The 12,617-nt window shown below is 42.7% G+C and overlaps 1 protein-coding gene across 10 annotated transcripts in view; it reads right to left on the bottom strand.

Annotated features, from left to right (window-relative positions):
* The window catches only part of DOCK3 (dedicator of cytokinesis 3), a 632,225-nt gene that overhangs the window by 556,325 nt on the left and 63,283 nt on the right, over positions 1-12,617 (bottom strand). For all 10 annotated transcript variants that reach the window (XM_090021446.1, XM_090021452.1, XM_090021451.1 and 7 more), the window contains exon 2: positions 10,914-10,997. In XM_090021446.1, coding sequence (XP_089877572.1) covers positions 10,914-10,997 — 84 coding nt within the window. The remainder of the gene's footprint in view (positions 1-10,913; positions 10,998-12,617) is intronic.

The raw sequence follows: 12,617 nt of genomic DNA on the forward strand, positions 1-12,617 counted from the left end.
CAATCTATTTCCCTATGGCATCATGACTATCAATTCCTTGAAAACTACCTTTTTGAAATCTAGCATCCTAGTTTTGCTGACCTTATGCTTTCCCTGAATCAGGAACTGGAATTTTATCATATCATGTTAATTTCTTCCAGATGTCCAGAAAACAGAAGTCTCCTAGCAGCACCATCACACAGCTGTTGTATAATTTTGTCACCTCCTTGAAGGATGCCTCAGCTACCTCCTCTTCTCGACTCAGTGGCCCACAATAAATTCCGACCATTATATCAGTGCTGCATCTTTTGAATATATGCCTTCTCTTACCAGGTGGCCTGATTTAACATTTACCTTGGCACGTAGGCCATGAGAAACTTGGCCTATGCATTTTCATCTATTACTATCCCAGCTTTGATATGTTTTAAGTTTCCTGTGCTTTCCCTGAACACTCTTGAGGCCTCATTGAATATACTTTCTCACTAGTGTTTAACTGTTCCTGCGGGAACCTTTGAAGTGCCTGCAATATCTTTACAGAATTCCAGTCCAGCAAAATCTCTCTTAATGACTCAGTCTCACAGACCAGGTTCCCCTTTTTCAGTGACATGGAAATTTAAGATGTTCTACCTATAACTATACTCTACTGGCATCAATTTTACCCCTTTTGGCAGAGGAGTCAGTAACCTTTATGTTTTTCCTCCCATCAAACTCAGTAATGCAGCTACATGTTTCCATGGGGGAATCTAATTTACTTCAAAAAACTGCTCCAGGCACTCTGTATATATTGGTCAGGTCTTCCAGGGTGCTACCAAAAACTCCACGTGATCCAATAATGGTTGGTTGCCAGTTTGGGTTCCAACAGATTTCAAGTACTCACAGTTAAAGCAATTCTTTACAGTGATTTAATGCATGCCCCTCTCATTGAATCCCATCCTCATCACCGGTTATTGTACTTGTGCAAGAGCATTCAGAAATAAATTATTCCAGCTGTAAGTGTGGCTTAGAGTAGTGCCAGGCTGGCAAGTACAAAATATACTGTAAACATAAAATAAATCTTTGTATTCATTGCCATTAGTAGATTCAACAAAAAGTAACCTTAGATTCTCATGTGCACATTCAACACATTCACATCTCTCAGTCATTACCTGAATAGGACCTGGGCCTGAACAGGCTTGGTATGTGTACGTAACCAAGGAATATTTTTTTTATACGTAATTTCAGGCAAATGTGCTTAGAAAAAACAAATGCATAATGGGGGCATGAACAGTAAGAGAGTCTGGGATATTTTAAGAAAGATTTCAGGACGTGAAGTGGTTAGGTCGATAGCATAGTTATAACAATATGCAAGATAAATTAAGATCAATGCATAATTACATACAAACCAATATGAAAGTGGGGACTTTAATTTTTAGGAGTTCAGTTGTGTGTGGACATGATAAACATGCATACTAACTAGAGACAGAAGGTATAAAATGAGTGTCCAAAGTAGAGGTTGGGGGGAAAAAAGACAAGAGTCTTCAATTACTATCTGTCCTAACTATCTTTAGCCAATTACTAATTTATTTGATGCAAGTGTGGGTAATGCTACATGTTATTTATACTGCCATTCTCTTACTTTTATTTTAAATTTGCAAAGTTGATTTTTCTGTGTTTATTCACAATGACCTTGTATATAAGATATACTTACCCCTCAGTGTGCCTGTCTTTAGATTTCTCCTATCCTGTTTAATCAGCCTCAAACTAAGTAAGCTTCTCTAATGCTGCTACAAACTTCAGTGGTGTAATTAATTCTTTAAAACAAGCTACAGATGGTAAGAGTTTAAAGATTAATTCTGTCAAGATAAAGCAGAACCTGGAAAAACCAAGTATATTTCCCCCCCCACACACACATCTGATTCAAAAGTGCTGAACCTTCACACTATGAACAGATGTTGCATATGTGATCATTCAGACATCCACTTCTGATGGTCCACCTGAAAAAACTAAATGCATCCACCTACCAGGGACATCTTCTGACCCATCCATCATCTACTGAGCCAATGTCAATCTGTCCATCCACCCCTACATTCACCCACCTTCATTTGTCCGTTCTCCTATAACTATGGTCCCCTCAGTCCATGCCCAGTATTATATGCCAACTGGACAGGTAATATATGTGACAGATTTCATTGCCATTTGGAATAAGGTGAAGAACCATGTGGACACTCCATTCAAGCCATCGAAGCTAAGTGGTCTTCAAAAGATTACCACAGAAATGGCAGCTTACCAACAGGACTATGACTGGGCCCAATATCACTCCAAATACAAGGTCTTGAGAAAGCAGTTCTTGAGGGTACAAGATACCAACAATGTTTTTGAGTGCACACAGGGTCACACACAGCTTCTACAAGGAACTATCCCATGTTCTCACGGTGAATGATGTTGGATGCTGGAATTTCAGGGGCACAGCCTACATCGCCCAGGACAAATGAGGACTCTGACACCACCCTGGTCAAGGACATGTAGTCCTCACAGATTACGACTGGGATAACTCAAGAAGTAAGTCAGGTTGAGAACTCCCAGTCTGTCCCTGACAGCAGCAAGTTTCCCCACAAACAACTCAAAACACACTGTGCAATAAGCATAGTTTGTGTGGACACAGGATGCTTTCAAACTTGCTGTCAGCCCTAGGTCCAGCAGTCAGTAACCATGTTCTCTGGGCATCAGCATCTAGTGATGTTTTGGTAGGATGCAGTTACCTGGACCCCCTAAGCCATCAAAAATTCTCCAGTCCTTCTACCCAAACAGTTTGGAATCACAGGCTCTTTCATAGCAACACATGTCAGTATCCATGTTCACATGTAGCCCTACCCCATCCCTTGCAACAAAATCATGTTGGCACAAGCATTCTCTGCCATCCATGCCAGTCATCACATGTACTATGCCCACTGACTCCCCACAGTAATCACTGCCTTTCCACAGTAACCCCTTCCAGCATTGGAAAGGACTACCCCAGAGCTCAAATTGGTTGACACTGTTTAACCACATGCAAGAGAAGACCTCTCTAGACACCACAATGCTGACCTGGAGTACTATATCCAGTTTTCAAGAAAGATGTGGACAGAGTAGAAAGAGCAACAAAAATAATGAGGGATCTTGGAGACAAGACTAATGAAGAAAGGCTTAAAGAACTAGGGCTATTCAGTCCAGACAAGAGAAAAGTAAGGGGAATTTGATAACTGTCTTGAAATACCTGTAGAGGGATTATAGAATGCTGGAGATGGCACTCTCAATGACAGCAGGGAACAGGACTAGGAGCAATGGCCTCAATCTGCAGCAGAGGAAATTTAGGTTGGAGATTAGGAGTTTTCTGACTATGAGGATGGTCAAGCATTGGAACAGGCCACCTACAGAAATTGTGGAAGCTTCATCCTTGGAAGTTTTTGAGAGCAGGTTAGACAAACATTTGGCTGGGATAATTTTGTCAGGGATAATCTGCCTCGAGTATGGACTAGATGTCATGAGGTCCTTTCTGGCCCTTCTTTCCTATGATCTTCATTCTGGAGTTTGGCAAAGCGGGCTGCCAGCACATGCACCATCAGCTGTTCCACTTCAGTTGATAGTGGTTTGGATGTTGTGCAGGATACAGACAGATATTGCACTGCTGTCACTGGTATTCAGACACATCCTCAGGGCCTGCAGCGTGCCTTGAAACACCCAAAAGCACACTTAATGGCCAGTCAGCAGCAACTGAGCAAATAGCTAAACAGCTCTTTATCAGCATTCAGGTGAAGACATGGTCCTCAGTGAGCACTAGGAGTCTAGTCATTCCCTCAGCCTCGATATTGGGTATGCCAGTGATCAACTCTTCCTTTCTCCAACAGTCCTGGAACCAACTTCCAAGCAAAGTGGTGCTGGCTCCTACCCTGGGAGGTCTTTAAGACTATGAATAGAACTCCCAAAGAACCTGGTGTCATGCATCCAACCCAACCAGCTGGCATTTATATGCCCGAAACAGCTGCAATGGTTCATGACTTCCCACATCATAACCAAAAAGTGGCCCTTGTGGCTGATGAAGTTGTAGCCACAGACTTCCCTGGCCCAGAAACACTGTGCCATGGTTTGAATACACTTCCACATCAACCCAGATGCACTGTGCTCATCTGCAGCCAACACATTTGCAGGGCAGCAGCCATCAGACCCTAGTGGCAATGCTTTCATTTAATCTCTAACACAAACTCATGGTACTAGCCAATGTGGCCTTCAGGTTAAAGTCCACATATGGATCCATTCTACAGAATGGTTAATAGTAGCAGGTCCCAATGGCAGCAACAGAAATGCCAGGTAGTCCAGGGCATGAGATGCACTATGCAAGTCCCTCCCACAATAATGCTGTCAGCAACTCCAAGCTGGCCAAACACCAATGGGTGGTTTGCTCAGTATAGGACAGTAGTCTCCAATCTTTTTAAGGTGAACATCACTTTTTGAAGTAAAGGGGAATCCAGGATCTACTGCATAACCCCCAATCCCTTGTCCAACAGGTCAGTTGGGGGGGGGGCAGATCAAGGTCCCTGTGGTGAGGGAGGGAGTGGGGCCCCAGCCAGTCCAGGGGTTGGTCAGAGCTCATCCAAGCACACAGGGGCACGGGGGGGGGGGGGGCAGCTACCACTGCTGAATGCACCCTGGCAGAGGCCATGGGGCATATGTCCCCCCCAATTTGTGCATGGGGTGAGGTGGGCTTTGCACCCCTGGCTTTACGGCCTGAGCTCCAAACTGCAGCGGAGGTCCAGACGCACAGCCCAGCATGCAGCGGCAGCTGCTTCACCCTGTGCCTCAGGCCTCTGCCAGGGTGCGTGCCATGGTGGGAGATCCCCCCACACAGGCCTGGATGAGCCACCTGGGCTCTCACCCAGCCCGGCCCAGCTGGGGCTCTATTCACTCAGTGGCAGGGGGCACAAAGGGGGATTGTCCCACTCACCTAGCCTGGCCCAAGCAGCAGGGGGCACAGCTCAGCCCAGCCCAGCTGCTCCTATATCCCACCACTCCCTCCCAGACTGTGTCCTGGTCACTCCCCACGTGCATCCCCCCCATTCTTTATTATGGAGTCTCTGACCGTTGATCTCAGTCGGGGGGGGGGGGTGCTAGCTGTCAGGGTCTCTATGATCAACCAGTTGATCAGTATCAACCAGTTGATCACCAGTGGTATAGGGGAATCCCATAGAACCAACAGACAACTGAACACAGTGAGGCATGTTGGGATGTATGTTCTCACTGACCGCTTGCTGGCAGAGAAACGGTTGTGCATGTATAAGTGGATATTAATATTTAATGCCCAACCACTCAGTTCAGTTCACACACACCATCTAAAACCAACAGCCCCTAATGTGGTGCATCTGGCATCAAAGTTTGCTCAGTGAATAATAACAACAAAACATCCAAATGTGTATTTCTACTATAACAAATACAACAACAAATGAACAAACTACAAATTAAAGCCTCACAAAGGAAAATGTTAAAAATAAAAATATATACGTTATAGGCAGTCCTCGACTTATGACGGCTTGAGTTCCAATGAACCACAGTTAGCACTTTTGTAAGTTGACACCTGGGTTTCAAAGTTCCGACATAGGTTTCAACTTTACAGTGTTGAATGCTGGATACAGGTCTGTTGGTGGAAGGGAAGGGGGAAGGAAAGGGCAATGGGGGAGGGTAGGACTGGAACAGGGGATGGGGCAAACGCTGCCCAGCTGGGGCTGCGCCAGGCTCTAGGAGCAGGGTCTATGGGTGGCAGGAGAAGCTGCAGCTTGTCTGGTTGCACCCCTGGGGCGAAGCAGGCAATGCCAGGGCTGTGCCGGATGACCGCAGGAGAAGCCACAGCTCATCTGCCTGCTCCCCTGGCTGCCTCCACTGGGGCAAGGCAGGAAGTTCCGGGGCTGAGTCGGGCAACCACAGGAGAAGCCATGGCCTGCCCAGGAGCTCCTGTCACTTGTCTAGGAGGGCATGGGGTAGGTTGGGGGAGGGACGTGTGACCCCCAGATCTGGTCTGGTTGTAGGAGATCCAGGGGCATACACCCCCTCCCCATGCCATTCCGGACACATGGCCAGAGCTCCTCTGGTGCTCAGTCATCGCTGCTGCTTCTACCACTACAGCACTATGGTACTGTACCTGTACTGAATAAAGAATAAGTGAACTTCACAACAAGTTCACTGCGCTGCCCATGCAATGTTCTGTTTCCAAACTGCCCATAATAATGGCAGAAAAGCATAAATCCAGTGAAAGTGATGTTTCTTCTTCTAAGAAACGTAGAATAATTACTATGGAAACAAAAATGGAAATAATTAAGAGGTCTGAAAAAGGTGAGACCCCAACTGAAATGGGTAGAGCTTTGGATATCTCCCAAATGACTATCATAACAATCCTGAAAGACAAGGCAAGAATTCAGGAGCATGTTAAGGACTCGCCTCCTATGCACTCAATTGTGATAACTAAGCAGTGTGTTGGACCTATTGCTCAGGTTGAGAAACTGTTAATCATTTGGCTGGAGGATCAAAATAAACGGCATGCTCCTGTGAGTTTAGGCATCACTCAGGAAAAGGCTAGAAGTCTTTATGATGATCTAAAGAAACAACTTGGGGAGAGTTCTAATGCTGAGCCTTTTACTGAAAGTACAGGGTGGTTTATACATTTTAAAGCCAGGGCCCCTGTGGGAGGGATCAGGAACCGGTTCATGACCAATGGTACAGGGGAAGCCCCTGGAACCAACAGACAATTGAACAGTGAGGCATGTTGGGATGTCAAGGTCTCAGGTGAAGCTTCCCGTGCTGATGAAGCAGCAGCTCATGCTTTTCCTGACGCATTGTGCTCAGCAAGTTTTTAAATGTTGACGAAACTGGACTCTCTTGGAAAAAAAATGCTGCCGAGAACCTACATTGCCAAAGAGGAGAATCCATGCCAGAGTACAAAGCTGCTAAAGATAGGCTCACTCTTTTGCTTAGTGACAATGCTACAGGTGACTTTAAACTTAAACCTTTACTTTTGTACCATTCAGAAAACCCCAGAGCTTTCAAGGGACTTTCCAAGGCATTTCTCCCAGTGATATGGAAATCTAATCCTAAGGCCTGGGTCAATAAGAACATTTTTGAGGATTGGTTTAATCATAATTTTGTGTCAAGTGTCAAGGATTATTGCAGCAAAAACAAATCTTGCATTTAAAGTGTTGTTAATCCTGAGCAATGCTCCTGGTCATCCAGCCATCCTTGATGACATGCATCCTGACATCTAAGTAGTGTTTCAACACCATCTCATTGTTGCAACCTATGGAGCAGGGTGTAATTGCATCCTTCAAGGCCTACTATTTTAGGTGCACATTTGCCCAGGCCATCAGGGCAATTAAGAAGGAAGGTGGACCAACTCCAAAGGAATCCTGGAAGGGCTTCAATGTTTACCATGCAGTTAAGAACACTGGTGAGGCATGGAATTAAGTCAAACAATCACATTTGTATGGTGTTTGGAAAAAACTGTGTCCTAAGTTTGTGTCCAACTTCCAAGGCTTTACAAACACTGTTGAAGAGGTGAGCAAAAATATTGTTGAAATGGGCAAAGAACTCAACTTACACGTTGCACCAGAAGATGTTGATGAGTTGCTGGCATCGTATTCTGAAGAATTAACCAATGAGGACCTCACTGAATTGGAACACCAAAAAGTGGCAGAGGAAAAAGAAGTACCCACTGTTGAAGAGATTCCTCCTCAAAGTCTTGACAACAAAAGTGTTGGCTGAGGCATTTCGACATTTGAAAGCTGACATGTCCCTGTTTGAAGAACATGACCCCACCACTGAATGCAGTACATCAGTGAGTAGGGACATATCCAGTATGTAGTTGCTACAGAGAAATTTACAAGCGTCATCTGTCCAAAGTTCTTTTCACACTTTAAGAAAGCAGACAAGACTCCTGAGAAGACTCCAGCCAAGAACCCTTCAAAAAGTCCAACCTAGAACCCTTCAAAAAGTCCAGCAAAGTCACCTCAAAGAAGTCCTTCCAAATAAATGATTGCTATTTATGATATAAATACATATAGACAAGTAATATAGCTATATTTATTTATTTTATATAATCAATTGAGTACTGTACAAAATTCTGGGTTATTTTGGGTGAAAATAGGGTATCAGGCCTTGGTTCAGGAACCAATCCCCCGTTTATAACTTTGTTTCCTATGGGAAAATTGGTTCTGAGTTAAGTTAAAATGTTGCAGGACACGGTTCTCAGGAACTAATTGTGTCGTAAGTCTGAGGACTGCCTGTATATCCCTCCTTGGTAGAGAATAAGCTGCTAACTAGCTTCACCACTCTAGATGCTCCTCATATTAGGAGAGTACAGTTCCCTGAAGATTAAATTCACCTCTTCCGGAGATTTTGGATAGATTTAATGTGGTTGTGTTACTTCTTCCTCCCAGCCAGCACTAAGAGCAGGATGCATGCCTCTCTCTCTCTCTACCAGGAGGTACCAGAGCTCACATAGCCCTGATCAGTCATTGTTTTCAGTAAGACAGTCCATTTACAGTCTGCTTAACCCTGTCCCCATCCTCTTAGAACGCTCCTCTCTGAACCAAACTCACACATGCTCCAACCTGATTATCACACTAGTCTTGCTGATGTTGTTTTTGTGCGTTTGTTTTTTAATTCCCTCTCCCCTTGACCTCAGTGGTACCCCCAAAATGGCAACCAGCCACCATCATATTAACTAATGAAGCATTAACTGAGCATGAAAATATCAGTGAAACTCTCTTGAACAAGTTGGGTGCACTGAAAAGTTCCCTTCTACAGTACAAGGAAGATTACATATGCAGCCACTCACAGAACCCTAACTGGAAGGGCAATTTGTACACATGCTAATTCCATAACTTTTAGGATCCAAGACAAACAAAGGAACACCTAGCCCTGAAACATCTGGGTTTTTTTCTTCAATTAAAAGTCCTACCAGAGCAGCAGATGCATCGCAAATCCCTACCCTTATTTATCTTCTGATCATTTGTCTGCATGTGCGTGTCCTGGGTCAAGACTATGTTGGAGTACTTCAAATGGAAACAGAAGGAGCTCTTCTTTATAACTGGTCTTCTGACTCAGATGAGGAATTTTTTTTTAATCCATCAGAAACAGTTTGTGTCAGTAATGCTTAGCCAGATAATATCCAAGCCCTCAGATGTAATATTGCCCCTGTAGTGATCACATCATACCTTTGAATTACAAGGCTCCATTCAACAGAAAGTTAATGGAGTGTTAGATTAGGGTACTGATTCTCAACTGAGCTGCCACAAGATCCTCTGACGGGTAACACAAATTGAGGTACGAGGAGATGCACACGCTTGGCACACAGACGTGCACAGGTTTGTCCCTGCCCAGTCACTCCAGTCAATGAGTCATTCCTCATTGCCGGAATGATAGATCCATAGTGCAGGAATCTGGGGAATGGGAGACTCCCCAATCAACAGCTTCCTGTGCTCTGACCTGCATACAGCCAGTAAGCCAAGGATCAGAGATTTTCTCAATCCACAGCAGCAAACTCCCCAGCACATGTACAGCCAATGGGCCACAGAATCTGGGAGCTCCCTGATCTACAATGCCTCATGCCGTGGGCTGAGAATTGGGGAGCTTCCCAAACCGACTCCCCATGCTCTGGTGTGCATGTAACCAGCTGCAGGGAGCTCCCCAACTGCCAAACCTGTAAGGAGCTAACTACAAGCATGCCTGGGTGCCCAGGGAGCCTAGCATGGACAGGCATAACGTGCAAAGTGTTTTAAAATCCTGTTTCATCCAAGGTCACTTAAAGCAGAAATACTTCACAGCGGTTCTATACCTGAGGCAGTTGTATATCTGTATGCTACTGAAGTGCTAAAAGTTAGAAGTGCTTCAGAAAGAGAGAGAATTTAGAGCATGTTATATGCATGTCTCTTCATACCCAGTGTGAATTTTTGTGTGCACAAGAGGAAAAACGATTGGCCAGTTGCAGAATGCAGAAGCAGGTTTTTGTAACAATAATAATGCTCAGAACAGAGGAACCAAAACAGTAACAATAGCAAGCACAGAAACAAAACCAAAGATTTTACAAAATATGGATCTGCAATTCAGATCTAACACAATGAAACTGGAACTCTGGATTAATATTTTCTAGACATTTTGGATTACAGATCCGTAATTCCATTTTAGGAGCTTTAGTGAAACATGTGCTCTCGTTTTATATTGTAAATAGTACTCCTGAATGGTATTACAAATACAATACACAGAATAAGTATCAGCTTATTCTGTACAGTAGGGTGCAAATCCTGCTTCTGTTATACTTTTGGCTGGCAGCATTAGGTCTCAGTTAAACTCCACACACACACACAATTAGTGAGAGGTAACAGCAATTATTGTTCCAACATACTGAAAAATGTACTTTAAAGTATGGAAAGAACATAAGACAGGTAAATGGAAAACACCATCCTATATAAATTATTTTTCAACCAAGTAATCTCTCTCAATCTAATCATGATTGCATTAATAAGAGTTGCAACATTTACTGAAAACAAACAATATTGGTAAGATTAATTTAACTGCATGAGGATTAAAAGCCCACAAATGTGATTAGACATTTGTTGTAAAAATCAACATGATGAAAATTCATGGCTAGGCAGTTACAATACAATGCCCAAATTTAGGGTCCAAATGTTTTTCTGGACAGATGGTTAACACACACATTGACCCCCCGCTATGAGACTGGATTACTGCCAATAACGCTCCAGTCTTTCCTATAGAAACTGGGTCAGATTAGAACTGATCCAAGTATTTTGATGATTTGATGGATCATGGTTCTAAAATGAATTATTAAAATATTTTACAGTAGCAGATTTTAATATTTCTGCTGCAAATGAGATTCATCTTTGGGCACTCCCAGCCATGCTATGATTCAGTGTACTAACCTTCACATTTTTCCAGGATCTGGACAGTTTCTCCTAGTTCCAGGACTAAGCCCTGTGGCACAGATGCACGGAAACTGCATATCACTAGAAAAAGGAGAACATACACAAAGGTTACATGTTGTATTCTTGGAGGGAAGGGGGACAAAGACCTGTATGTTAGCCTTGTTATTTACATATAAATAGCTGTTACATGTCTGCTCACAGAATCTCTCTCTATGAAATTCTTCTTACTTTAGATTTGTAAGGTTCTGGTAAGAAGGCACAATGAACACCGTTATTGCATTTAAAAAGATCAGTACTCAGAGAAAAAAATCTCTAAATTAAAGAAGACCTTTAATCCTTTTAATCTCTGACCCTGGATGAACTCAAGCTGTACACTAGGATTCACTTCATTTCACAACCCCTACCTCTTTTCAACACATCAGATGGAAGAGATAGAACTGATTCAATATAGATCAGGAATGGTTTATTCTTGGGCATTAATGAACATAAAAAGAAGGTAGATTACAGGCATAACTGTTCTCCAAAATTACAATTCATCCTCTAGCATTGCGTGTGGACTTAATTCTCTGTAGAAAGCCTAAACAGCTTGCATATATAAATACACACACAAATTCATAGTTATACATGAAGCACTATATGTGTTTTGTTTAGAAATACTGAAAAGGTCACACAGCTTTAATAATTTGGAAAGGTGCTTGCCCCAGTACTCCCTTATGCGGACGCACTCTCTCCTACTCTGCAACTTTGTAGAACTCCTTTATTAGGACAGCTTCATGGGACTAATCATATGAAAGTATGACTGGAAGGGACTTCAGAAGGTCATCTATTCCAGCCTCCTAGTCAAGACAGGACTGTCCCTGAGTAAACCATCCCAGACAAGTATCTGCCTAACCTGCTCTTGAAAATTTCTAGGAATGGAGAGTCCACAACTTGTCTACATAGCCTGTTCCAATGTCTGAACACCTTCATGGTCAGAAAGTTCCTTCTCATCATCTACTGCTTAGAGCTGAAGATCTAAATGATGCGTTTAATTTATATTTATAAATTTTCCTCAATTCTAAGAACAAAATTTTACAAAAAACGTATAAACCTCACATTAAAAATACCCTTAAAACTTGCTAACATTACAATAATGAAATAATGACATAAATATTGATAAAAAATAGTAGGAAGATTAATGTCAATGGAAACACCAAATTATACATACAAATTTAAAAAAATTATCATTCTTTTTATAAAATCTGATATCCATCCATAATCTAAATAGAGTCATTACGGACACAGTTTTGTTTATAAAAATGGATCATGCAGAAAGCTGCTGCGGAATCAACTTTAGCATGATCTCAATACTTGAAGAACATACCTTATCTGCACTTTAGAAACACACACACATCATTTGTAAAAAGTTACAATGGAAAAACCATGGGATAAAATAATGACTCCCTGGTGGACAAGGTCCTTGGATTGAAATAATCTATCCTGTCCGGGCATTTATGTATTTATTTTTAATTTAAAAGGAAGATTTTCCTTTAATATAAAGTTCAAGATGATGGAAATAATACTCCCATCTGACTGAGTCACTTTTTACATCTTCCTGGAACACAAGGATCTCTGTAGACAAAGCGGTTTTAAGGTTCAAGTGTTCAGAACATAGGGTTTCACAGAAGTCAGCTCACGTTCCTATGGAAGTTATTTTTATAA

Source organism: Crocodylus siamensis, chromosome 11, assembly GCF_052110815.1.
Source record: "Crocodylus siamensis isolate JL-2025a chromosome 11, ASM5211081v1, whole genome shotgun sequence".
NCBI lineage: Eukaryota > Metazoa > Chordata > Crocodylia > Crocodylidae > Crocodylus > Crocodylus siamensis.